Source organism: Juglans microcarpa x Juglans regia, chromosome 6S (genome assembly GCF_004785595.1).
Source record: "Juglans microcarpa x Juglans regia isolate MS1-56 chromosome 6S, Jm3101_v1.0, whole genome shotgun sequence".
Taxonomy (NCBI): Eukaryota; Viridiplantae; Streptophyta; class Magnoliopsida; order Fagales; family Juglandaceae; genus Juglans; species Juglans microcarpa x Juglans regia.
Window position 1 is genome coordinate 16,311,917 of NC_054605.1, and position 24,290 is coordinate 16,336,206.

Genomic DNA, 24,290 nt, shown 5'->3' on the forward strand with positions numbered 1-24,290 from the left:
AATTTCAAAACAAAAATTATATTAACCCTCTCTTAATTTTATAATTTTTTATTCAACTTTTTTCCTATCATTTTTTAAAACTTCATAAAAACCTTAATTCAAATAATTTTATTAGTATTCATAAATTATTTTATTATTATTAATAAACTTATCATCTTATGAGACGTAAATCACACTAACTTCCTAGACTTCCAGAAACTATAATTAAATGTTAACAATTACTCAACATTATGTTTCTTCAAAATTGATATTATATTCCTCAATATATAAAAGAAAACTCTAACATTTTTATGAATTCTTATTTATAGAGTTTGATTGAATGATAAATCTGGCACACTTTCCTAAAAGGTAACGAACAATTAAAAAAAGCTGGAATTTCCATAATTATTGTCGTTAGTTAAATATTATAAAAACAAAAACGAGGAACCGGCCACGTGATGACTGATCAACCATTGGCACATCCTGACCGTCCAATTAAAGTGAGAAAAATAAGCCACGCCGTAGAAAATCAGAGCCGAGAGAGAGATTAGTTAGGTAAAGGAATAGTAGGATCTATTTAGGGGTCTGCACGAAGAAACAGGCACATCGGATTTTTTTTTTTTGGGGGAAAGGCACTTCGGCTGCAACGGAAGAGAGAGAAGCTCTGGATTCCAACTCCTCACCTCCCTGGCGACGGTGCTTCTGCCGCTTGGCTTTCAGGTCATCTCCCTCTCTTCATATTTTCGTATATGCGTACGTGGACCGGATCAGATCTGATGTATTTGCCACATATGGGGAAAATAGGAAGCTTTTTTTTTCTTCTTTTTTTTTTTTGGATTTAGGATTCGGTCTCGTTGAGTTGTTCTGAATTTGATTCAGGGACTGTGATTTTTTGTTTGTGTCGTTGGAGAGTTGAGATTGGATTTGATAGATCAGGATTTGTGCGAATTGAATTTGGAATTTGGGATTCGTCTCAGTTTTTCGTGTTTGAAATGGATGGCTTTGTTTTGGGAAACCTTTATTTTGGCGAAACGCTGACGTTTCTATGTTGCTTTATCGCGGAGGGTTAGGGTTTTGTTACGGTATTTTTTAAGGGTTATGAATTTGTTTCGGATCTGAGTTTTAGGGTTTCATTACTTGTTCAACTTGCACTTGATTTTTTATTTCCACCTTATTGCCTTCATTATGTATAGAAACGGAACCGTTCAACACTTTATCAATTTTTTTAAGGTCATACTATTAGATGCGATTGCTAATGTGAACACGCATGTTGTTTATCAATCGTTGTATCTCGTGGGTTAAGAAGTGTGAAGGGTATTTTTTTTTTTTGTGAAAAATTCAATTCTCAAGTCGTCGAGCACATTTAATACAATGCTTACATGGTATAATTTAATTTAAAAGATAAATTTTAAAAATTTGAATTTTACAAATCAAATATTATCATGTAAGTGATACGGATGATGTGCTCCACACACCGGCTTGGGAATAGAAGAACTCTTGGTTTGTAGATAATTTCGCTGCATGGACTTTATTTGGCATGTAGTTTTATTTGTCCAATATTTTGTTGGAATCTGTACTCATCTTGTGTTAAACTTGTTCTCATTCATTTTTAAAATACTTTTATTCATAGAAAGGCGCTCTTTTTTGTTTTTTCAATTTGAGTTGTGTGTCTGAAGCATTTGTTTTAATCTTCTCTGTTACAAATGGTGTTAGATCACTGGTATTATTTATTCCACATACCATGTTGAGGATATTTTTTTGGCGGTTAGTCTTAAGAGTGAGCGACTGATAAGCCATTATTACCTCATAATTATTGATTTTGGTTTACTTGTTCGGCTGATACTTCAGCTCTGGAACTGTCTTTTAAATTAACATGCTCCTCTTGTTTCACTTTAATTTGTGACTAGTTTATCATTGGAACTACTTATAAAAAAAAAAAAGTTTATCATTGGAACTTGTTTTGCCATATCATTCAAGACTATTGTCCTGCTGATGAGCTTTAGTTATGAATTAGGTAATACTTATCAAAACTTTCTGCATGATGATTTGGTCTGAGCTTGGACGCTGTTGACTTTTTTTCAGGCTCTGCCAGGCTTGGGTTCAAAGTGCTTTAATATCTTTCTTAAGATATGGAGCAAGTGCGCTTCTGGTCAAAATGCTACAAGTTTAGGGTTTTCTCGTTCCAGGAAGTTCTTGACTGGAGGTTTCTTGTCCTTGGAGATTTTCTTCTGGTTTCCTTTGTTAATTGCACTTAGTGGTCGGCTCTTAAATGAAAAGGCGTAATGCAAGTTTTTTCTGAGATAGGTGTTGGATCTTTAGTGCACTTGTATAAGTAAGATCTCTCTCTCTCTCTCTCTCTCTCTCCCCCCCCCTGCGTGGTCACACACCAAGCACCAAGCTGTTTAACTATCTAATAAATTGTTTGTTGATAGTGCATTGGTGGCACAACATCCAATCAAAACTTTTGGGAAAACGTCTTCCGGGGTACAGCATTTTATTTGTCATCATTTTTGTGATTATATTTGGTTGTTTTCTAAGACATATAACATCATTCTGACTGTGTTCCTCTATTTAAACAGGGCTGAACTCTGCCAATCACTCTCGGAGGTTGCTTACCGTAGTTGACATTAGATAAGCAATTGCGTGGAGTCTGTGCAGACTGCACAGATCTTGGTTGTTTCATCGTTGCTCCCAATGGGTTCCATTTAGTGTGACCAGATCCAAGTTAGCTGAAGATTCTGCTAAAAATTCTTCATAGTATAGATGAGGTAGCTATTACTTCAAGTTTTGAACCCTTGGCTGACTCTGTCTTAAGCCAGGGATCCTTCCTGTTTGTTAGACCAATCATTTCTTGTCAGGTGTTTGATTCATTACAATATGTTCTCTAGTACTTGTCCTTTCTTAGTGTCCACCCCGTGTCTTGAAGTCGTGGGTTTGGTAATAAATATGGCTCTGCAGCCCATGCATCAGAAAATTTCGGGTCTCATCCTATTATATCTCACTGCCAAAAATTAAGGGTGGATTCAGCTGGACCAGCAAGGCAATTGTTAATATCATATGGAATTTTTCTACCAAAGATAAATGCTATTTATCTTTTGTGAGTTCTTTTACTTTCCTGAATAAAGAAAAAGAGCTGCTTTTGTTCCAGAAGAATGGAGAGGTGAGTTAGTCTGCTGTGGGACTTGCTTTATAGAGTTTGTATGACATTGTCCTTATCACAGTTTTTGGTCTATTCTAGGTTCAACTTAATTAAGGAAGTTGGTGATGGAACATTTGGGTGTGTCTGGCGAGCTATCAATAAGCAGACCGGTGAAGTTGTAAGTGGTTTTAGTTCCATTCCCTCTAGAACTCACGTCTAGAATTTTGATTTTTTTTTTTTTTTTGTTTAAGTCACTTTTATTTCTAATGCTTCAACTTTAACAGGTTGCAATTAAAAAAATGAAGAAAAAGTATTATTCGTGGGAGGAGTGTGTAAATCTGAGAGAAGTGAAGGTAATGTCATCTGCCATTTTTAATTTTTCTATTTCTGTCTTTGCTATATTGCAAATACTTCAGAAGTGTTCTTCTCATGACAGTCATTACGTAAGATGAATCATCCAAATGTTGTGAAGCTTAAGGAAGTCATTAGAGAAAATGACATCTTATATTTCGTGTTTGAGTACATGGTAGGTGGCATTTCTGCGCTCACTAATTGCTTGCTATTAGTGTTAGAGATATATTTAGTTATCTATTCATTTAATTGTTGCACTCATTTGTACTCTAGGAATGCAACCTATACCAACTCATGAAAGATAGGGTAAAGCTTTTCTCTGAAGCTGATGTCAGAAATTGGTGTTTTCAAGTTTTTCAAGCTCTTGCTTACATGCACCAGCGTGGATATTTTCATCGTGATCTCAAGCCAGGTAATTGACCATCTTCGTGGAGGAGCTTGAATGATGGAAGAGAAACCAAAGGTCTTTATGAATTTGCAGAAATAAATGTCAAGAAGTGTATTTTATTTTTGATTGGCACTAGGTGTCTGGGAACAAAGTCCCGACTAATCCCTAGGGCACATAGGCCCTTTGCAATAAGTTTCCTGGAAGTTTACCGATAAAAAAAAAAAAAAAAAAAAAAAAGAAGTTTCCTGGAAGTGCACATCAGGTAATTCAAAGGGAAATTCACCAGGTCTGATGGCCTTTAGAAATTTTTTGCACCCAAGGGTTCGAACCTTAGACCTAGAGGGAGCATTCCATCAAAACCAAGACCCTTATCACTTGAGCCAACTTGTAGGGGGCAAGAAAATTATTTTGTAAATATGTATTGAAAAAAGACAAAGCAGATTTTGTCTTGATACATTCTGTTTATAAATATGTATTGAAAAAAGACAAAGCAGATTTTGTCTTGATACATTCTGTTTACATGCTATTTGAATTCTCTATGCATAAGCCATGCGCAGCTCATTTCATATTCAATTTTCATATTTTCATTTGCTGCTAGTTTCTTTGGTTGTAGTTTACCACTAATACCTACAAGCGCCTTTGCAGAGAACTTGTTGGTTACAAAGGACATAATCAAGATTGCTGATTTTGGTCTTGCACGGGAAATCAACTCGCAACCACCATATACGGAATATGTCTCAACACGCTGGTAGGTGTTTTCATGTTCTCGTATTTATGAGCCTCTGCTTGAATGATTGGTGTGGCCTTTTTACTGCGAGGTAGACATACAAATGAAATCCCCCCGTGGTGGCCCTCTAGAAAATTAGGAAATATCTTTGGCTCCTCAACAGAATTTGAAATACCCCTCAGCCCCAGAAAATCCATAGAAACCCATAATTAAAAAAGATGAAAAGAAACATATTTTTAGGTCTTTTCTAATACTCAAAACTACCTTGAATATAAAAAAAGAAACTGAGATTTTTTTTTTACTTCAAATTTTCTCCTCAAAAATTCATAGAAGTCAAATGATAATTATCTAAAACTCAATGGTTTTCTCAAACCTGCCTTGGGTTTATTCATCCTCTTCCTGTTGTCATTTATTTTCTTTGTTCTCCACGACAACTCGTAAACAATAAATTGAATGCTTGTTGAGGAATAAAAGTTACTATCGGTAATGGGTGATCTTTTGTTACAACATCCGTGCTCTATATTCTGTTAGGTTGATGTACAGGTTGATACCATTTGGTGTATCTTGAATTATGATCATAATGTTCTTGCTGTATTATTGTATATATCAAAATATATATGTTATGCAAACAGAAGAAAATAAATAATAATTAAAATATTAGGCCCCCCAACCCTAAGATGAATTCCTGGCTGTCATTGACTTCCAATATATCAACATTGCAGGTATCGAGCCCCTGAAGTGCTGCTTCAGTCATACCTGTATGGTTCTAAAGTTGGTGAGTATTTGGTTGGAATGAACCTGTGGTTCCCTTATTATGGTTGCCTACAGTTCTATTCATTTCTCATTTATGAATGGTTATGCCTTATGACATCTAGATATGTGGGCAATGGGTGCTATCATGGCCGAGTTGTTCACTCTCCGTCCTCTTTTTCCGGGTATCAGGTACATATATTCTTATACTGAAATTTTGGTTCCTTTTTCATCTTTTGCTTGTTTCAGTATTTTTATTTGCATGTCTTTTTTTCTTTGTTCACTTTTTTTATGCACAGTTTTTTCTCCTTTCTTGTCTTCTTCTGTTGGGACGTTGTCAAAGGTTATGATTTGTTGATCTGGTTTGAAGTTTGATAAATATTCAGGCATGGATCTATATTGGGTAGTCACTAGTTGGTACTCAATAATATAATTATTTTTGCAGTGAAGCAGATGAGATATACAAAATATGCAGTGTCATTGGCAGTCCAACCAAGGATACATGGGCTGAAGGACTTAACCTGGCGAGGGACATTAATTACCAGTTTCCCCAGGTCGGTTTTGCTTTTCTGGTCTGCATGCCTTGTAGGAAGTGCTTGTATCGTCGAAAATTTCAGTGGGCATTCTTAAAACATCTCTGAAATACTTGGTTGTATCCGTAAATTGGGATGTTAATTGAGTGCTTTTGGCTGGGTCTTGCTAGCCAGATTTGGTAGATACAGTGATTTTGTGTTTTTTGTTTTATGGTTTGAGTGGAGAGAAGTGAGTGGAGGGAAGCATTACTTACTTTTTGATGAGTGAGAAGCATTACTAATCCTTTGTGGACAATATATTTTGCTACTCTATGCCTTTGTTACTTTATGGAAGATGAAACATGTAAAAACTGCTTGACCTTTTTAAGTTTTTTTGCTAGGTGACTAGAACTAATTCCATTATTTACTGTCCATGTGTGAACAGTTAAATCTCGTGTTACTTATTTCACAGTACATGGTTGAGTTAATTGAACTGCTAATGTGGATTTACTCCTTGCAAAAGTAAATTTTTGATGTCGTTTGTAATTGGCCATTGTAGTTTGCTGGTGTCCATCTTTCTGCCTTGATTCCATCTGCAAACAATGATGCTATCAGCCTTATCACAGTAAGTATGCCATATAAAAATACAACTTTTATCTTTCATTTTTAGCCCCTATGGTGCTGTTGCTTTATTTCTTTATTGGGCACTATCGTTAGATGATTTTATTTTGTCATTTTTTATTGTTAGAGCATAAAGATGTAAACTCTTGTATTTTCATTTTCTGTTATTATAGTTCTCATGAGGTTGCATCCGTAACTTAATACTCTTTTTTTCTCTATTTAAACATTAGTCACTTTGTTCCTGGGATCCCTTGAGGAGGCCAACCGCTGCTGAGGCCCTTCAGCATCCTTTCTTCCAGGTTGTGGTTCATCTTTATAAATCTGTGCAGTTATCTTTATCTGAATCCAAGTGAGATAAATTTTTTTATAAGTGGATCCAAGTGAGATATATTAAGTAATGTTGTTTCATAAATTCTAAAGCCCAACTCCATTTGATGTGGCAGAGTTGCTTTTATGTTCCACCATCCCTTCGTTCTAAGGCAGCTGTTATTAGAACACCTCCCTCTGGTTCGTCTTACTCCTTGAACTGACATTAGTTTAAGGTTTCTGGATTTCTTGGACTATGTTATGCTGAAGTCTAGTCAATTTTCTTGTTGCAGCTGGAACAAGGGGGGCATTGGAGCAGCGATCTGCTAGGAGAAACTGTGGGACTTTGCCTAGTTCAAAGATGACTAGCAGCTCTCCTTCTAAGTCACACGCATCTTTAAGCACAGGTGGTTATATAATTTTGGTTTTTTAAAACATTTATAATTGACTTTATTAACTCATCTTTTGTCTTATGAGGAATGGTTGGTGGATAGTTATATTATGCAAAATGAGGTTGATCTCTTTGCATTTTGTGCTTCAGGATTCATATTACTATGAACTTCTTAAATTCTAAGTTGCAATTCGCAATGAAAATTTTTGTAAGAATTGCATGCTAATAGATTAACAATTGTCATTTGCTTCAAACTTTTACAAGCTTCATTCAAAAAAACGACTTCAAACACAAACACTTTTCAATTTTAAATCCTAACATTTTCATCTAATCATTACCTAATCATTAGAATTTTCTCAAACTTCCAAACAAAACACAAAAAACAATTCAATTTTTTCAAATTTCAAAACAAAAATAATATTAAAAAATAATATTCTGGCAATATTTTAACTTTATAATATTTTTATTCAACATTTTCTCTCATTTTTAAAAACCCAATAAAACTTCTTAATTCAAACCATTTCACTACTATTCACAGTTTTCTCATATCATCTCATTCCCCAAACAAGACCTAAGTTAGGGTTACACCTGCATTTTTTAGTAAAATCGTTGTTTACTTATAAAAAAAAAACACATGGGTAATTTTGATTTCTGAATGCTGATGATGAGATGATTTGCAAAATCCAACGGGAAGACATTATGGCATGAACTTCCAGGTCTATACTGCAGTCAACTTTTGATCATTTAAGGGCTATATATGACTTCGTCTTCATCAATATTAATGACTTTTGTTACCTTTTAATCTGATGCAAATGTTATAGATAGATAGTTTTTGAGGTCTCAGTGCATTATTGCAACGTCTTTTCAGAGCAGTAAGTGCATTGAAATTTTTTTATTGGTTTTGATCATTCCATGTTGATAGGGTTTTTAATGTACACTTACATGTATCAAGCTTATGCTTTCAGGAAGAAGTGATAATACGGTGACCATATGCGTGTTTTTTATATTGCGAGTTTGTTGATCCCCTTATTTGTTTTCTTTTTGTTTTTGTGTGCATATAGTTCAAGGAGAACATATTAGGTTCCATTATGTGTTGATTTTCTTTTGAAATAATGGTGTGTGCCGTGTGCCATATATATTCATCCTTTCCAAATGTTGTTACAGGTGTGCAACGCAAGCTGGATTTGGTTAATCAGGTAGATGCTGGAAATATTTTCTGTTACACTTTGTAGTTTGTGTAGTTTTTGTGCATTAGCAAAAATATTAATCAGTTATTTTTTCAGTTAGTATGAATGATGCTTTGGTTAGGTTAGTGGGTCTTATTACTTTATGTATGATTTGTCTGTGATGCTTTTTTTTTTTTTTTTTTTTTTTTTTTTTTTTTTTTTTTCTTGAAGAACAATGGTATGGCGAAACTGATTTTGTCCTTTCAATTTTTGAGGTTATTTGGCACCCAGCTGTGCTTTTCTGAATCTCTGATGCAGCCAGCATCGAGGAACAGTCTCATTTGTTACATATACAAAGCAGTCTCTTTTGTCATTGCCTTGCAGAGATTTAATCTCTCTAATGAAGTCTTAAAGTTATACTTCACATGAAATTTAATTATATGCTATCTTGACTAAAATACTTTTTTTTTGGAAGTGACAGAGGTGTTTGATGATTAGATATGTAGAAATTTTATTGCATCAATTCAAATCAATTTCATGAGGTTCATGATGATTAAACATTTCTGCGCTTAACTTTTTGCCTCATTGTTCTGAAGTAAAAAGAATGTCTAGTTACACTAACTTTTCTCTTTTTATTTGTTTGTTTAAGGATGCAATGAAGAATGATAAATCCCTAAAGAGCTCTAGCAAACAGCCAATATATCAGCCACCAGGAAAGAACAGCCCAAGTAAGTTTCTCGTCTCCTATGTTCTGTTGTTAAAAATACGTTGTTAGTTTCTTTCTTCCATGTTATTCCCTTTATTAATTGAAGTTGTCATTTCAGGTTGAATTTACTATACTATGTTTGATGTCATCTTTTCGATGGAATATGGGCCAAATTTATTAGATACTGTAAATCAGAATAAACTGCTCTATTTTTCTTTCAAGGGAGGTGGACGAGATTTGGTTTTGAGCTGTGCTACTCATCATCCCCACACACATCACACATTTTTATTTTTAAAATTTTTTGTTTTGTTTTATTCTTCTTAAACTAATTGATTTCTTCTACTCATCATCTATACACCGCCCATTTGGTAAGAGAAAAAAATAAAAAAATTATGTGGTGGTGTGAGGATGATGAGTAGAATTTTTCTTTTGTTTTATTTGTTTGTATGCTTTGCTTGTTTCAAATGTTTGTTTTTTTAAATGAGAATTGTTGTTGCCCTCACAACTAACTTTTGGTAACCGTTGGTTTGAAGGCTCATTGAACAAAGGAAGGACAGCACGGGGAGTATTGGATTCAACTGAGAAGTTGGCAAACATGAGTCTTGGTTCTCGAAGGCAGTCTGTGGGGCAGCCACGCCCCCCTCCCATGAAGTCTGGAGTCCCCTGGATTTCTGGATCTGGAGACATGTTTCTCAAGCCTTCCAAAGGGATTCAGCCTGCTAGAACTTATACCAGGAAAGTTGCTGGATGAATAAGCACCTCGCTCTTTGATGGCCGTTTATATAAAATATATGTGAGATATATGTGCCAGGAGTTGCCGTGTGTCGGTCTTTTTATCTACGTACGTGTGTTTTATCAAAAACACAAACCTACGAACCAGTCCGTGTCTATTATTTTTGTTGGGGATTATATTATGGCCCCTTTTGTGCTGCTGTTGGATCGCTTTGTTTGCTACACTTTCGTTGCTTTTGGTGACGTTTGACTTTAAATAATGCGTTAGTACCCCTGGGTTATCGGGGGATTAAAGGACCTTTGTTGTAGCCTGCCTTGTTACTTTGCTAATAGCTGCCTGAATTTGAATAAAAAAGAAGATGATTTAATTCGTATAAAGAAATTATGAAAAGTTTATAATTTAATTTAATGACACTTGTTATAATTTTCGCAGTGGTCATGATGTATTACATAATCTATCTTGCCAATTCGCAAGTCTTATCTGGAGACATATTTTCCAATTATTGATACCTGTCAACTGAACGCTATAATGTGGACGGACCCAAATTGTAGGATTTGAAAGAGAGACATGGAATCTGAACTTGAGCTCGTCAAGATGTCGACCAAAGCTCAAGCGCAAGTCCAAAGTGGGTTTTAAGAAAAGCAGCAAAACTCATAGGTACCGTAAAACATTACGAGTTGCCGTCAAACCTGTCTAAGAAAAGCTCAGTTACGCTGTCCATGAAAATGCACATACAAATGCTAACATGTGTACCGTAATTAAATAATTGTCGTCTCGGACGGTATTGATCCTCTGTTCTACATCCTTAAATATAAAAGCATCCTCAATGAGCCTGGTTCTCCAAATCAGGTTGAAAACATAAAAAGAACACGCCGGTCGGACAAAATTGAAAGCTTTTGTCAGATGAGATAATTGGCTTGCTGAGTAGAATATATAAGCATCACGAATGAGGCTGGTTCTCCAAATCAGGCTGAAATCATAAGAAGAACATGCCGTTCGGACAAAATTGAAAGCTTGTCATGATTTTGCCAGACAATTGGCTTACGACTATTAAGAGAGGTTTGGATTAAAGATTAATAAAACTTTGATCAACTACTCTTGACTGCGGCAAATCATACCAATACACAATCATCCAACTTATAATCAATCAATAAAAGACCATTTCGGTCACATCATGCTATAACTCAAATTTTATCCACCTTGTTGCAATCTTAGTTTATGTATGTCTTTAATACCTCCCGATGACGTGAAATACAATGGGAACTATTAGACTAAAAAATAGAGAGGCAATCTTCCCCATCTCACAACCCTACCTTCTGAATGAGAAAGGGAAAAAAAAAAAAAAAAACAAAGTGAAAGAACGAAAAAACAGTGTAGCTATATCAAACACCATTTCGTTAGAATCAATGACATCACTTACACTGCCTTAACGTTGTAACTGAACAAACTACCTCATCTTCAAACCACCTCTAGTGTACATCTATTACGAGGTGTAAAACAAATGAAATGTCACAAGAATTGGAAAACAAACCTTAACTCTTTACAAAAGCAAAAATTTCAAAGATATGAATTTGCTTTCTGGCCGAATGACAATACGGCTGGCTGATTCTGTGCCAACTTTACAAGCTTGCTTCATTCCCACTTTGCAAAAACCCATTTCATCCACGTAGACATACAATGCTTAGAAAGATGTTCTGGCAAGTCCACCTAGAAAACAGCAGAATGATTAAGAAAATCTATCAAACAATCTTCTCTTATTTGCTAACTGCATCTAGTGCAATAATTTTCATCTGCATAAGTACCACATGGGAGTCCGATGGACCGAAGAAAATTTCAAACAAGCAATTAGAGGAAAAAAGATTCCTTATGATTACCGGATTGGACTGGCTCAAAAAAAGACCTACCATTTTTTTTCTTTTCCAATATTGTAGAGAAAAAATTATTGGTTTTATAGCATCTATAGCAGATATTTCCTTCTGGTAAGGTTAGTGTGAATGGGAAGTAAAAATTAAACAACTATATGCATTACCTGAAAGTAATTATAAAATAAAAAACTTATTTGTCTGAGCTATTTAAAATTGGTTGGCCAACAGATTTTGTGTGCATGACTGCCTAATTGTTTACATAGAAATTGTACCTCGTTGAAAAAACCAGATATTGTAGATTAGTGCAAAAGGTTAACAATAAAAACACAGGGGTGCTGAAGTATAAAGCTTAACACGAGTGTGTGAACTTACACTGCTCCAAGACACAGAATATCCATCGATAGAGAGCAACCAACTTCCAGCATTAGCTTGCAAACCCCTTGTATTGATGGTATCAAAATCTGGCAACTCATTGTCACGGCTGTCATCACCACTAAAGCTTTTTCTTCTCTTTCTTCTTTTTTCTTTCCTCCTGTGTTTGACTCTGATTGATGCTTTACGACCTGAATCAGAACCACTTTCTTCTGACAGTTCATCATGATCTAGCAATCTATATTGATTTGATCTGCGAAAGCCTATGTTATTATCTCTGAATAACAGTTCCCAGGAATCAAGAGTATGGCACTCCTCAGACAATATATAATAAAGAACCCAAGCCTGAAGACCCAGCCATTTTATCGCTTTAATGGTCCTTTTTTTGAAGCACTGGATGAAAATAGGCACCAAACTATTGGCATTGCTTGGTATTGCGCGAACCCGTGACATGATGTCTTTTATTTTTGAATGTTCCTCTAGGCCACCTTCCTCGTGTAGAAACCGTAGAAGTTGGCGCCCTTGTGTAATAATCGCATTTAACAACATCATCTGATCAATAGATCCGCAATTACCGCATTTAGAAATTATAACCTCAAACAAGTAAGATGAATTTCCAAATTCCTTAGGTTCCATTCTCGGGTCGAGAAGTTTACAAAGAAATTCCAAAAAACTATGCAAGTCCCTCTCTTCAAGAATAATAAGAAGGTGGTGGCACAACGAAGAGAAAGATTCTTCAAATAGGAACTGATTTATGACTTCCCATACATCTCTTGAATCCTCTTCATACATCAAATCAACAAAATATTCTACAAAGAATTGTCTATCAACGAACAAAATCTCACCATCTTTTAGAGACTCAGCAAACTCATTGGATGACCAAAATTCAGGCACATTGACAAGGAAATTCTCGACAGTTTGTTGGACGTCCAAATCTAGAAAGTAATGGGGCTTTGTAGCAACCATTGCAGGTGACTGACCATGTTTTCCCTTCCATTCGAGTTCCTCCCAACAGATATCCCGATTTACAAAAGCAAATTGGGATAACGCCTTGGCACCTTTTCCGTGATCCAGTCCACCACCAGCGGCAAAATTAGAAAACCATTGCAATATACGCCTCGGATTTCCTGCCTTGTTATGCAATTATGGCACAATCAGAACTCTGGAAAAAACATCAGTGAAAATAATCACATAACAAGGACAGAGAATAGTGGGACTTGATTCCAACAGTAGCTACTCATACTTACCCTACATCATAGTAAGAAATATCTAAATGAAAACATACTTGAAAAATGGAATGTAAAGCCACAAGAAAGAGGGTAAAGATAAATATTCACCAATCAAAGTAATATCCAACAAGAAACTCATGCTACTAAATACATAAACAATGAAATGTCATTATAGTAAAATAATATATTTTCTCATCTGTTTTTCCTTCTTTCAGACGAGTAAATGAGAAGGAAAAACTAAAGGGAAAATGAACTGACAGCACAACTAGTAATGTTGACTTGCCTTGAAAGAATTTCTTGAGAATGTAGCTTTTCTTGGCTAAGATGAGCCCCGCTTTCTGAGGTCTTTTCTCAAATATCATTTGTAGGAGTTGGGATGCCAAGGCCCGCTTCCGTGGCTTAGATCTCAGTAAGCTCGCAAATAGCTCACACTGGTGGTGGGAAGTGATAGAACGTATGCCTGCTATAGTGTTACAAAGCCATAATCGAACCTCTGATCGACCTCCGGACATCATCAGTGACCAAATAACCGATTCCAATTCATTCAAGAGAGATATTCTAACACCGGAAGAGGCATCATCTCCATTGTCATCCCATATGGGCTCTGACAAAAACATATAAATCATTCTATTTACAAAATATCAAATTTTTGAAGCTCAACTTCTTTTTTGATAATTATATTGTTCAGCTCAACTTCAATGGCTCCAGAAAACGATTTCCTGCATAAAATCCAATTTGACGCTTGAAACCCACGGCAGATTCAAGTTTTTAATAGAAAATTCAATTTAAAATGAACAAACAAAACAGAAATCTTCAGAAACTACAAAATGAGTGCATAAATTTGTTCCTGAGATCATACCCAACTACAAGTTTGGTCGAGAGTAAGAACGTGAAGAAGAGCACTAAGCCACTAATCTTTCGGGCGGAACCCTCTTCTTTCTGGAGCGGAAGGAATTCCTCTACGGAAGTATTATGATTCTTGTAAACCTCCATCACTCCATTGCCCTAGTTTTTGTATCTTCAAACTGAAAGCCTCAAAAGGGATAAAAGAAAACCCGACCCACTAAACCGGACCCGCTTTATACAAATGGGACAGCCCTGAATTTAATTAAATTTCGACTGCAATTAATCTACTAATAAATAGTTATCTTTATAAAACTATTAGCGATAAATATTACTAAAAAAATAAAATTCTATATATATTAATTATTAAAAATCCATCTTCTGGTGATTAAATTGTGATATTGTAAAAGTATAAAAAAATGGTTCGATTGAGGTCGGTTCAACTGATTTAAATTGAATTGATCAGAAACCGAACCAATTTTAATAATTTTTAGTCAGCCAGTTTAAGCCGATTGAAACCAATTTTAACCAATTTTCAGACCGATTTGAATAGATTTAAAATTATACATGTTTTTTAAGTTGTTTGATAACTGAGTTTTTTTTTTTTTTAATTTATTGTACAGAAATATGATATAATTAAACATATATTACATTTTTCATTATTGTATTCAACAAGAATTATAGAAAAGTTCAAAGATAAAAAATGTAGTTATCTAAAGAGAGAACAAAACATTTAGAAGATGAATTGAGTGCTTTGTATCAAATTTGGGGTGCATAAAATACTACATTTTTCATGTGCTAATAACTTCAGTCTTTAATTTCTTCGAATACGAGGCAAAACAATGTTGACAGTTGAAGTTAAGAAGTGAATTACATGTTTATTGGACCAATTTAGATTCATATCATATATTTATTGAAATAGTTAATAAATTTATATTTTATTCCTTCTATATATATGATAATAAATGCTTGAATTGCATTATATATGATTTTTAATATTTTTTTTTTCTCAATATTGAAAATCAAAACAACAAAAATTGATAAAAAAAAAAAAAAATCAAAACAACTGAAAAATCCACAATAAATCGAAAAAAAAAAATCTAAACTAGTAAATATTTAGATTTCTATGGCGGCACAACCATGAGTGCTCCAAGAAGGAAGAGATGAAAAAGTGGAGGAAAGGCTAAGAAGGAAAAGAAGAAGAGGACGTAGCCATGGAGAGAGAGAGAGAGAGAGAGAGTCGGGGGTGGTTAGGTTTATCTTAAACAAAACCTAAAACGTTGTTGTCTCGTTGTTTACTTTTTTAAAAAATAAATCTAAAATAAAACGTCGTTTTATTATTATTATTCTTTTAATAATCTATGTATATATTTATATATAATTATATATTAAGCTAGGCAGGGCTCAGGAGAGAGTGCTAGGGTGCTGGCCTGGGCCCAACCTGCCCCCCGCCCTTGTTGCTTAAAAGCTTGTGGGCAGGGCAGCCCGCCCCGCATGGTCTCGGTGGAGTTGCCTGCACCACCTAGGTGGGGTCGGGGGGATGGACGGTGGGGTGGCCAGCCCTATCATTTTTTATCATATTTTGATTTTTACACTAAATTATAACTTGATTTTTAAATGCATTTGAAATTATGATTCTTGATAACTCGATTTATAAATCGAAAATTTTTACACAAATTACTAATGTGTTATTGGGGATTTAAATCGAATGATAAACCTCTAGTTTCTTTAACCTTTGGATTTGTGAAGGACAATTATGTTTTTTTGTTATGAACAAGAATAAGACTATCTAATTTAAAGGATGAGGTATCATTGTTTTTCCATAGATCTATCAAGAAAGAAAACCAAAAAATAAAAAATCGGATCAGAACGTGCTGGGCTAAATTTCTCAAACTCGGTCGATCCATAAATACTAAGCCCAGCCCAAAATAGATTGAACCAAGGAAATGAGCCCAATGGCCCAATTTAAAGCCTCGAAATTTCTAAGTAGCTATCCTTCCAATGAAAATATTTCAAGCTCCCACAAAGAGAGAATAATCTGCTTTAGGAAGAAAGTCAAATAACAAAGAAGCAGAACAGATTTACATCCAATAAATTTCTTTTGACAAAAAAAAAACATTTAAAGGACCGTTTGGATTGAAAAATGAGATGAAATTATTTTAAATGAAAGTTAAATAAAATATTATTAGAATATTATTTTTTTAATATTATTATTATTTTAAAATTTAAAAAAATTGAATTGTTTATTATATTTTGTATGAAAATTTAAAAAAATTATAATAATGAAATGAGGTAAAATGAAACCGTTTATGTATACAAATGGGGTCTAAAGATCACCGATTAAATTCATTCGACACCAAATAAATAAATAAATAAATAAATCACGGGCTGTGAGGGAGAGTATCAACCACTTGCATATTTTCGATTTGGTTAACTGGGCTTACAGCACATAGAGACAACAATACATTGGGAGGAAATAAACACTATATATAATAATAATAATAAAGGGAATAATACAAGGTACATGTTGATGCCTTAAAGAATATATCTATATGAAAAGGCCCTGTAAATTAATAAAATCATATTATTTGGTGATTAATTTTCAGTTGAAAAATATGAATTCAAAGATTTTTTGCTTCTTTAGACTGAAACTAATATCTCTATGAGCTGGCGGCTGAAATTGCTTCTCTTTTTGCTTCTATTCTCGAAATCATATTTGTACTTTGACACTCCAAGAGATTCTCATAATGACTTGGGTTGCTATTGTTTTCATCATCTTGAACTCCCATTAGAGGAGTACCAGAGTTTTTTCTGGCAAATCAATATCTTCTCCTTCTCGATACCATACTCCGTGTCTTCTTTACGGCAACCCCATCTCATCCCCTTGGCAATGGTGGCAACAGCATCTACAAAAAAACTGGATTCCCGAATTATTGCATACCCGTTGGGTCGCAGTATCCGGTCCATCTCCAGGAGTACATATTTCATGTCACATCTGCCAAAATACTAGCTATTGTCAGAACCAGAATACTTGTGTAGTTCATGCATCAATTAGCCAGAAACAGAATGTTTTAACTTGTTCCTATCATACTTAAGAGCTAACAGTGCACCACAATAGTCAAATCATATTAATTCTAATATTGAAAAAAAGAGGAGTGCCCTCATGCATTTGAAACCAAAGTATTTTCTCCATGGCAGACTCAGTTTGCTATTTGGGAGACTCACATGCACTCTAAGCTGAGAATAAGCAAGTCCGTTCTAGGTTATTAGCTTTTAACCTTATGTATCCAGTTTGGCCCGCTCCACTGAATTCTCAAACAGCCCTGGGATTACAAATTTCAGTAATGTCCCAAGCCTTTTGTTTTCTTTACTGTAAAGTTCAACCAAGTTGGTGACAAGTTTCTAATATGTTATTTTTCAGATCTGAATTGTCTGCTTGGGCACTCTAGTCAACAAGATAAATTTATCATAATCAGTTCATATTTCAACATCAACTTTGTCCCATCAGAGGAGTGTCATTCCAAACCCAGAGGCAAAAGAGTTATCACCATCCGAAAATAATCAACTAGTTCATAAAAAAAAATAAAAATGAAGCATTTGGCCAGTGCCTTACCTGTGGCTTTCATCAGTAAAGAGGCTATCAAGGTGAAGGAGATCATATGTTCTAGGATATGTTGAGAATGCTTCACACCTACCAAAGCAGCAGATACCATTCAGTATGATATAATCAATAAGATACAAGGAAGGTACTTAGGATGCCATCTGTGAGGAGAAAAGGTTCCAGAAAATAATTAAAAAATTACCAATCATGGTAAGTTCCAATGAGACCCCGATCAAAGATCACGGCAAGTGTATTGGCAGCATAGGATGAGACAACATTCATAACCCACACGGGATCATCAACTAAAGCTGCAGCAAATCCCCCATAAACGGTATTCATGTCCATTACATTTCTTATCTTGTCAGTCCCAATTCCAGGGAGCAACTTTTTGTAGTGCTTCACTCGTACCTTCCACTTACTGTCATCATGCTTGAAGGTACTAGCACTCCCACCGGGAACATCTGAAACCCGCTCAGGTGCAACATGCAACCGCTCAGGCCATTTAGGGATGGATGCCAATGCAGATTTCTTAAGGTTTGGGTTTGGAACAACAACGCAAGGACGAAGTGGGGTATACCATGCTGAATCTGGCTCAAGGCTATCATCACATTTAGGTGGATAGGCATCTGGATTATCCAGCTGATTGTAGCAACTATTGTCTGAAGATTTCTGCCAAACAGCAATGTCATCTTTTTTCTTGTACAGTTTGAAGCACATAGAAGTTAGCAGGTCCTGCAACTTTTCGTAATCTGATCTCTGCTCTTCCACGGTTGTGTTCCATCCTCGCCATCGGTTTTCATAGTTAACTGGTGGGCCAGACAAAACCCAGAAGCCTCCAGGACGAAGTATGCGGTGTATTTCAAGGAGGTACATTCCACCTGAAAGCAGGAAATTTGATTAGTGAAAGAAAGCAAGAATAATACCGCTCACAAAAAAATATCAGCAATTTTTTTACTAGCTTATGCATGTTCCAAAAGGAAACTCCTAACAACCTAAGTGGATGAGGATTTAAAACAACGACCTCACATGAAGTTAGTTAAGGGAAAAGAAACTCAGGCCACAAAAGAAACCACATCAACGATCTATCTTATGCACAGTTTGTGCATAAAATAAGCACCAGCAATTGCTACACAATTGCAAAACTCCAGAAAAATAAATTGCACACTCTAAACTAAATATACAGTATTCTCAGAACAAACTACATTCATCTGCAGATAAGAAAAGGCAGAAAAAATTGAAAAATAGCTGATCGAGTAAAAAGAGCACGTAATGGACCCTAATTAAATCGTATGACATGCATTCTCACCCCAAAGTTCCAACAAGAAAAAAAATAACACGAATCATGACTACTCGTTTGTCTATTTGGACAAAATTCTCTTAGTTTCATAGGTTTTGATCAGAATATGACAGAACAGTTTCACAGTATGAGAAAATACTTACCAAACTCTGTCCATGGGATAAGGCATCTTGAGCAATGAGCCATATCAAATGACTTTGAAGGGAAAGGAAGGCGTTGTGTGGAAATGATGCCAAGGATTGCTGGAATTCCACGTTCCAGTGCAAACTGGACTTGAGCTTCATGATTATCTCTTGGGGCAAGGGAAACTGTTAGAATACCACGATCTAACAAATCACCACCCCAGCTTGCAACCTAAGAATTAAGCCATTTGTACAGATCAATTGGCCTATCTTTTAGCAGATAAAATATTAATTATTTCCACTACCTCTGATTAAATTCTCTACAGCACTGCAAACAGATGACCATGTCTTCAAGGACAAAACATATATAGACAAATAAATGACTGGTAGAAAATAAATGTCTTAAATAAGATGAATGTCATAAACAATGGAGAAAGATGAAAGAGTCACTCACCCCGCACCCAGTGTCAATGGCAGTTCGAACAGTACCATCTTTCATTTCTGGGATCAGATCTTGCATCAGATCAACATATGCACCAACACCTCTAGGGAACATGGTACCCCCACCAGGAAAGAGGAACTTCTCCCCTTCTTTCCTAAGCCAATTCTGATTTGATTTCTGCTTGTTAATCCAATTATATGGTACATTCCTGGAAAGTCCACGTGATTAATTCAATGAAGCACTCAAAGCACTCAAATTAGGTATAAGATCCTGGCAACTTAAAGCCAGGGAGGCACTTTAACTAAAAACTAAAAAGATCATAATACCTGTACCAACATTGATCCCTGCTCTTTGGCCACTTAATAGGCGGCTTATACCCATCAGGGGTGGAACCAAGCATTCCTTCCTTTCAAATACTGGAGGACAGTGACGTTCCATGAATCTAAGCCGCTGAAGACCATACTTCCTCCACCTCTAAACAAATAAACATGAATCAAAAGTAAGGGACTTTTATACCCTACAACCTTTTCCTAGATTCCAATACGTCTACAACACAAAAATAAATTAACAGTACCCTGGGATCCGTGCATGGAGTGTAGTCTTGATAGTCACTGCTGCATTCGGGAAATACAATGGGTTTAACTTGAAGAGGAGTAACTACTGATCCTTTTGGGGATTGGACATCCCTTGCAACATTGTTGGTGTCAAACCTGCTCTTTTCAGAACAAAAGATTCCACCAAGATAAAATGAAAATCCACATAGCAACAGAAACATAATTGACATGGGGACAATCCTGGAATTTTTATCCCCTTGGGGAAATGGTTTTCCATCTTTATGCTTCATGATTCCCTAAAATTTGCAAATATCTGCACAGATGCAAGGGACTTATAAGTACCCAAAGACTGGAATTTTTTCTATCTTTAAATTTTTTGATAACGCTAATAATATTCCACCTTCCTCAACTCAGTAAATCATATATAAAACAGAGGCATGATGCATATTTTCTCCTTATTACTTAAGAAATCAGAATTTTCCCTTACTCTCCAAATCACATATTTCCATCTGTCCTCATTTGCAGTTAAAGGAAATGAAGAACACTAAAAAAATTATAACAGCCCAGCCACTCTAACCACACTATTCATGACATTCCAAGTTCCCATCTCATTTCCCGTTATCACCCAAAAAATTAAACTTGGCATCATGAATATGAAACAAAAGATCAATGGATGCGCTGATTCAACTATTTAAGTTCCATCCATCCCAAATATTATGCAATTACCAGTTAGTTCTTTTGAATTAATCAGTGTCCTACCAAATTCAAAAGAAAAGAGAAAAAGAAAAGAAAAGAAAGGTCACGCAACAACTTCAAAAGTATGTACTGATGTGTTTAATTGAGTAAAACCCATCTGCAATGCGAAAAACACAAAGCAAGAAGTTAATTTTTGTTAGAAGTTATAAACACCAGAAGTGCGCAGCAATCAGATCGATGCAAGTCATGCCACAAGACTCAATTTTGAAGGTCAGATCCAGTTTATGCGTGCAAATTCTCCTCAATTAACACAAAAGGAAAGAGAGTCAGGTGGGAAAAAAAAGACCCAAAATAATCGGCGCAAACAGCGGAAGGATTAAGATCAAATGTCAATAATCAATACCAACCACTACATTGACTACGGTAAGCTGTAAACTACGAGATCTGATAGCGACTACAGACAATTATTATTTTGCATGTCACCTTGGCTTTACATTTTCACACATGATATTGGGTCCCAAACCTAACAAACGCGGCCGACCTTATGACTTATGAGGGGGCCCCCCTCTCTCTCCCACTACTTCAAAAGGCAGAAAAAGAAGTGTTGATCTTACACCAACCATAGAAAAGAAAAAAGCAAATAAAAGAGAGTGCATCATGCAGTTTAATCATTTCTTCAAACATAAGAAAAGTTCCCATGATTTCATCGTCACTGCATGCCAATCGGCTGCTTCTGAAACATCAATGGTTATATGACATCAAGAAACGCAATTAATAGGAAAAAAGAAAAAAGAGCAAAAGCACGCAGTTCCAATGCATTGCCAATCAAAGTATAGGATGAAATGCATCCATATGGTGCCGAAACAGAGCAGACAATGCAGACATAAATGAAACAACAATTCTCTTGAAAACCCATCCTGTAATTAGGAAATCAACACAGAACATGGAAGAACAAAGCAACTGATCTAGACTTATACCCATATCAAAAGAGAAAAACGGGTCTACATCAAAATGAAGATCAATTATGCAAATGGAAGAACACTCATCACGAGGACATGCATACATGTCATGAAGAAGAGCATAAAGTCGGAAATTGATAAAATATAAAGATGGATAGAAGGAAACTGGATTATTAATACAATGATAGTATCTGACGAGATCTGACAGAGAACAAAGAAAAGCAAGAAACAAAGAGCAAATAGTGAGTAGCCACACAACAAGTCCAGGGAGAAGATGAGAGAGAGAGAGAGAGACGATGATGAACATAGAGTACGTACCTCTCTCTCTTTCTCTGTACAGCCTCTCTTTTTCTCACTGCTTCCAAAATCCAAAGGAGAGACAAAATGGGAATCCGTCGAAAACTCTCTCTTAAAGAAGAGAGAGAGAGAGAGAAAGAGGAAACTTGAATAAAGGAGTATGCAAAAACCGAGATCTCAAGCTCGGTCTTTTATAACTCTCACCCCCTTGCCTTCTGCTCTGCTGGCCCCCCCAACCCACCGGTTTTCTCAAGACTCCATTCTGCTTCTCTGGTAAAAAAAATTATTATAATAATAACGTGATAACGATGATCATGGAAATATATGCCTCCTCCCCTCTAAAGTTTTGTCCTTTTTTCCTTTTATGTGTCGGTGAATCTACATCGGTCTACTGTCATTCACGGAAAATGGCCAGACCCGAATGACTTCTACCACTGTTCCACGCACTGAATTACACGCAGAAAAGATCAAGACCATGGGATTCGTCAGTTTTTTTTACTTCTCTGTATTAATAATATAAAAATGATAAACACATTATATTTTATATAATAATATTTTAAAAGAAGTGATCTTATAAAATTAACATCATTTTATAAAATATCTTTATTTTATAATATATTATAAAAAATATTATGTAAAATATTGTGCATTTATCACTATTCTTAATAATAATACAGTAAGAAAAGGATATGCGAAATCAGATCATTTCTTTTTTCTTTTTGTCCAAATTATTTTTCTTTTTTGTATACAGTTGATATGCCGGTGATCCTTGGCCATTAATTTTGTTTTCTCACTCGAATACTCGAAGAACGCCAGGATTCAAATCTCCCACATGTTACTTCGAAAAATTAAATTAAATTAAATTAGAAAAGGATATTCACTTTGTCACGAATAGATTTTACAAATATAAAATCTCAAAGTGACGTAATTGTAATACATTAAATTTACTTTAACTTTACCATCTAACGTTTCAGTTATATCGATTTATGAATTTATTTTTATATAATTTTTTTGTGATTAAAGCTTTATCATGTAGACGATAAATTGTTTCAGAAGAATATTAGATATAGTCATAGAGTGTACAAGCATCGTGTACTCTTATTAAAAAAATAGACCAATATGAGACTCAAAAAAAAAAAAAATTAATAATGAATCCTATTCTTTTCAAATCGTATATTTTATGACTATATTTAATATTATTTATTGATCTTCGTGATGACCAATAATAACTAAAGATAGTCGGAAACCCCAAATGCAAGATTTATAAGAACTGTAATGCTTAAACTGCTGAAGGGACACGGATTCCTGTCTAGGCCAAGGCTTTCGGGTTCATCAACAGGGCAATGTCCCTTTCCTGTCCTTAGATCGAAGGGACACTCTTAACAAGATACTTTGTTTATCCCATGTTTAACATCCTAAATTTTGTGTGCAACTGTAATCTTCTTTTCTATTTTTTCCTCACATAAATTAAATAATTTAATTATAATATATATATATATATATCTAATTCCCAGCTCAGGTGGAAGGTGTCAAATTCTCATGAAAATTAGTCCAATCATTTCTATGATTAAGGCTAGAGTTTCAACATTAAAGTCAGTGGTGTATTTCTCACTGATTTGTGAATCTGTGACATCTCCGCACCACAGATAAGGATTGTATATATATATATATAGATATTGGGGGTTTCTGACTTTTTTGTACCACCGTTAATGGATTTTTTGTTTTTCTTGGTGATGAAGAATGCTCGTAGAAACGGGTAGACCCACCTATCTTCATTCCAACAAAAAAGTTTGGCAAAAACCATTAATTGCCCACAAATTATGGCTTTTTATATCAAGCCATTGCTTAAATCTCAAGTTTAGCCACCTATATTTTTTGGCCAAGTGCTCTTCCATTTCATCCTAATATTTGTGGGTTGAATAATGCTATTATATCATCTCATTTTGCTCCTTCATTTTGACCGTTCGTGTATTTAATTTTTTTTTAATTTTCTTTTTCTTTTACTTACTAATTAAGGAAGTGACTAGTAATGTATTGATGTATTTTTTTTATTTTTTAAAAATATTTAAATATGTTAAAAAATGTAAAGAAAAAAGAAGAAAAAAATAAAAAAGTAAAATTTGTACTGACGGGCACGGCCAACGGTCAAAGCTAGGCGGCATACTAGCACTACCCTTTTGGATTTGTTGATCGCTTTTTACCTCCTCTCTTTTAATTAAATACATTCTTTAGAATCTTGAATGT

General features: G+C 35.1%; 3 protein-coding genes and 1 long non-coding RNA gene across 6 annotated transcripts; 1 reads left to right on the top strand and 3 right to left on the bottom strand.

Moving 5' to 3' along the window:
- The first annotated feature begins 541 nt into the window (after window positions 1-541).
- Window positions 542-10,146, top strand: LOC121237189 (cyclin-dependent kinase F-4). Of its 2 annotated transcripts, none has more exons than XM_041133808.1 (19): window positions 542-699; window positions 2,062-2,311; window positions 2,412-2,463; window positions 2,559-3,139; window positions 3,218-3,296; window positions 3,403-3,471; window positions 3,555-3,644; window positions 3,743-3,881; window positions 4,503-4,605; window positions 5,307-5,359; window positions 5,460-5,526; window positions 5,780-5,888; window positions 6,406-6,471; window positions 6,698-6,766; window positions 6,911-6,974; window positions 7,067-7,180; window positions 8,329-8,360; window positions 8,980-9,058; window positions 9,570-10,146. In XM_041133808.1, exons 4-19 carry the CDS (start codon window positions 3,132-3,134, stop codon window positions 9,785-9,787), a joined length of 1,359 nt encoding a protein of 452 aa, XP_040989742.1. In that variant the 5' UTR covers window positions 542-699; window positions 2,062-2,311; window positions 2,412-2,463; window positions 2,559-3,131; the 3' UTR covers window positions 9,788-10,146. The 2 variants fall into 2 exon arrangements, with proteins under 2 accessions (XP_040989742.1, XP_040989743.1); XM_041133809.1 differs by having other exon boundaries at window positions 2,559-2,747.
- On the bottom strand, window positions 9,613-22,560 carry LOC121237192. The gene is made up of 2 exons (XR_005934876.1): window positions 22,068-22,560; window positions 9,613-9,795 (listed from the first exon to the last, which is right to left on the bottom strand). It is a non-coding gene; the product is annotated as an uncharacterized LOC121237192 (long non-coding RNA).
- Window positions 11,148-14,255, bottom strand: LOC121237187. Of its 2 annotated transcripts, none has more exons than XM_041133806.1 (4): window positions 14,095-14,255; window positions 13,519-13,954; window positions 12,007-13,133; window positions 11,148-11,476 (listed from the first exon to the last, which is right to left on the bottom strand). In XM_041133806.1, exons 2-4 carry the CDS (start codon window positions 13,859-13,861, stop codon window positions 11,402-11,404), a joined length of 1,545 nt encoding a protein of 514 aa, XP_040989740.1. In that variant the 5' UTR covers window positions 13,862-13,954; window positions 14,095-14,255; the 3' UTR covers window positions 11,148-11,401. The 2 variants fall into 2 exon arrangements, with proteins under 2 accessions (XP_040989740.1, XP_040989741.1); XM_041133807.1 differs by having other exon boundaries at window positions 13,519-13,839; window positions 14,095-14,248.
- LOC121237186 (probable methyltransferase PMT21) lies at window positions 16,475-21,241 on the bottom strand. The gene is given in 9 exon segments (XM_041133805.1): window positions 16,475-17,073; window positions 17,692-17,769; window positions 17,882-18,557; window positions 19,120-19,330; window positions 19,553-19,748; window positions 19,867-19,927; window positions 19,930-20,014; window positions 20,115-20,407; window positions 21,004-21,241. Coding segments are annotated over 8 exon segments (1,800 nt in total). The 5' UTR covers window positions 20,385-20,407; window positions 21,004-21,241; the 3' UTR covers window positions 16,475-16,850.
- Window positions 22,561-24,290: the final 1,730 nt, after the last annotated feature.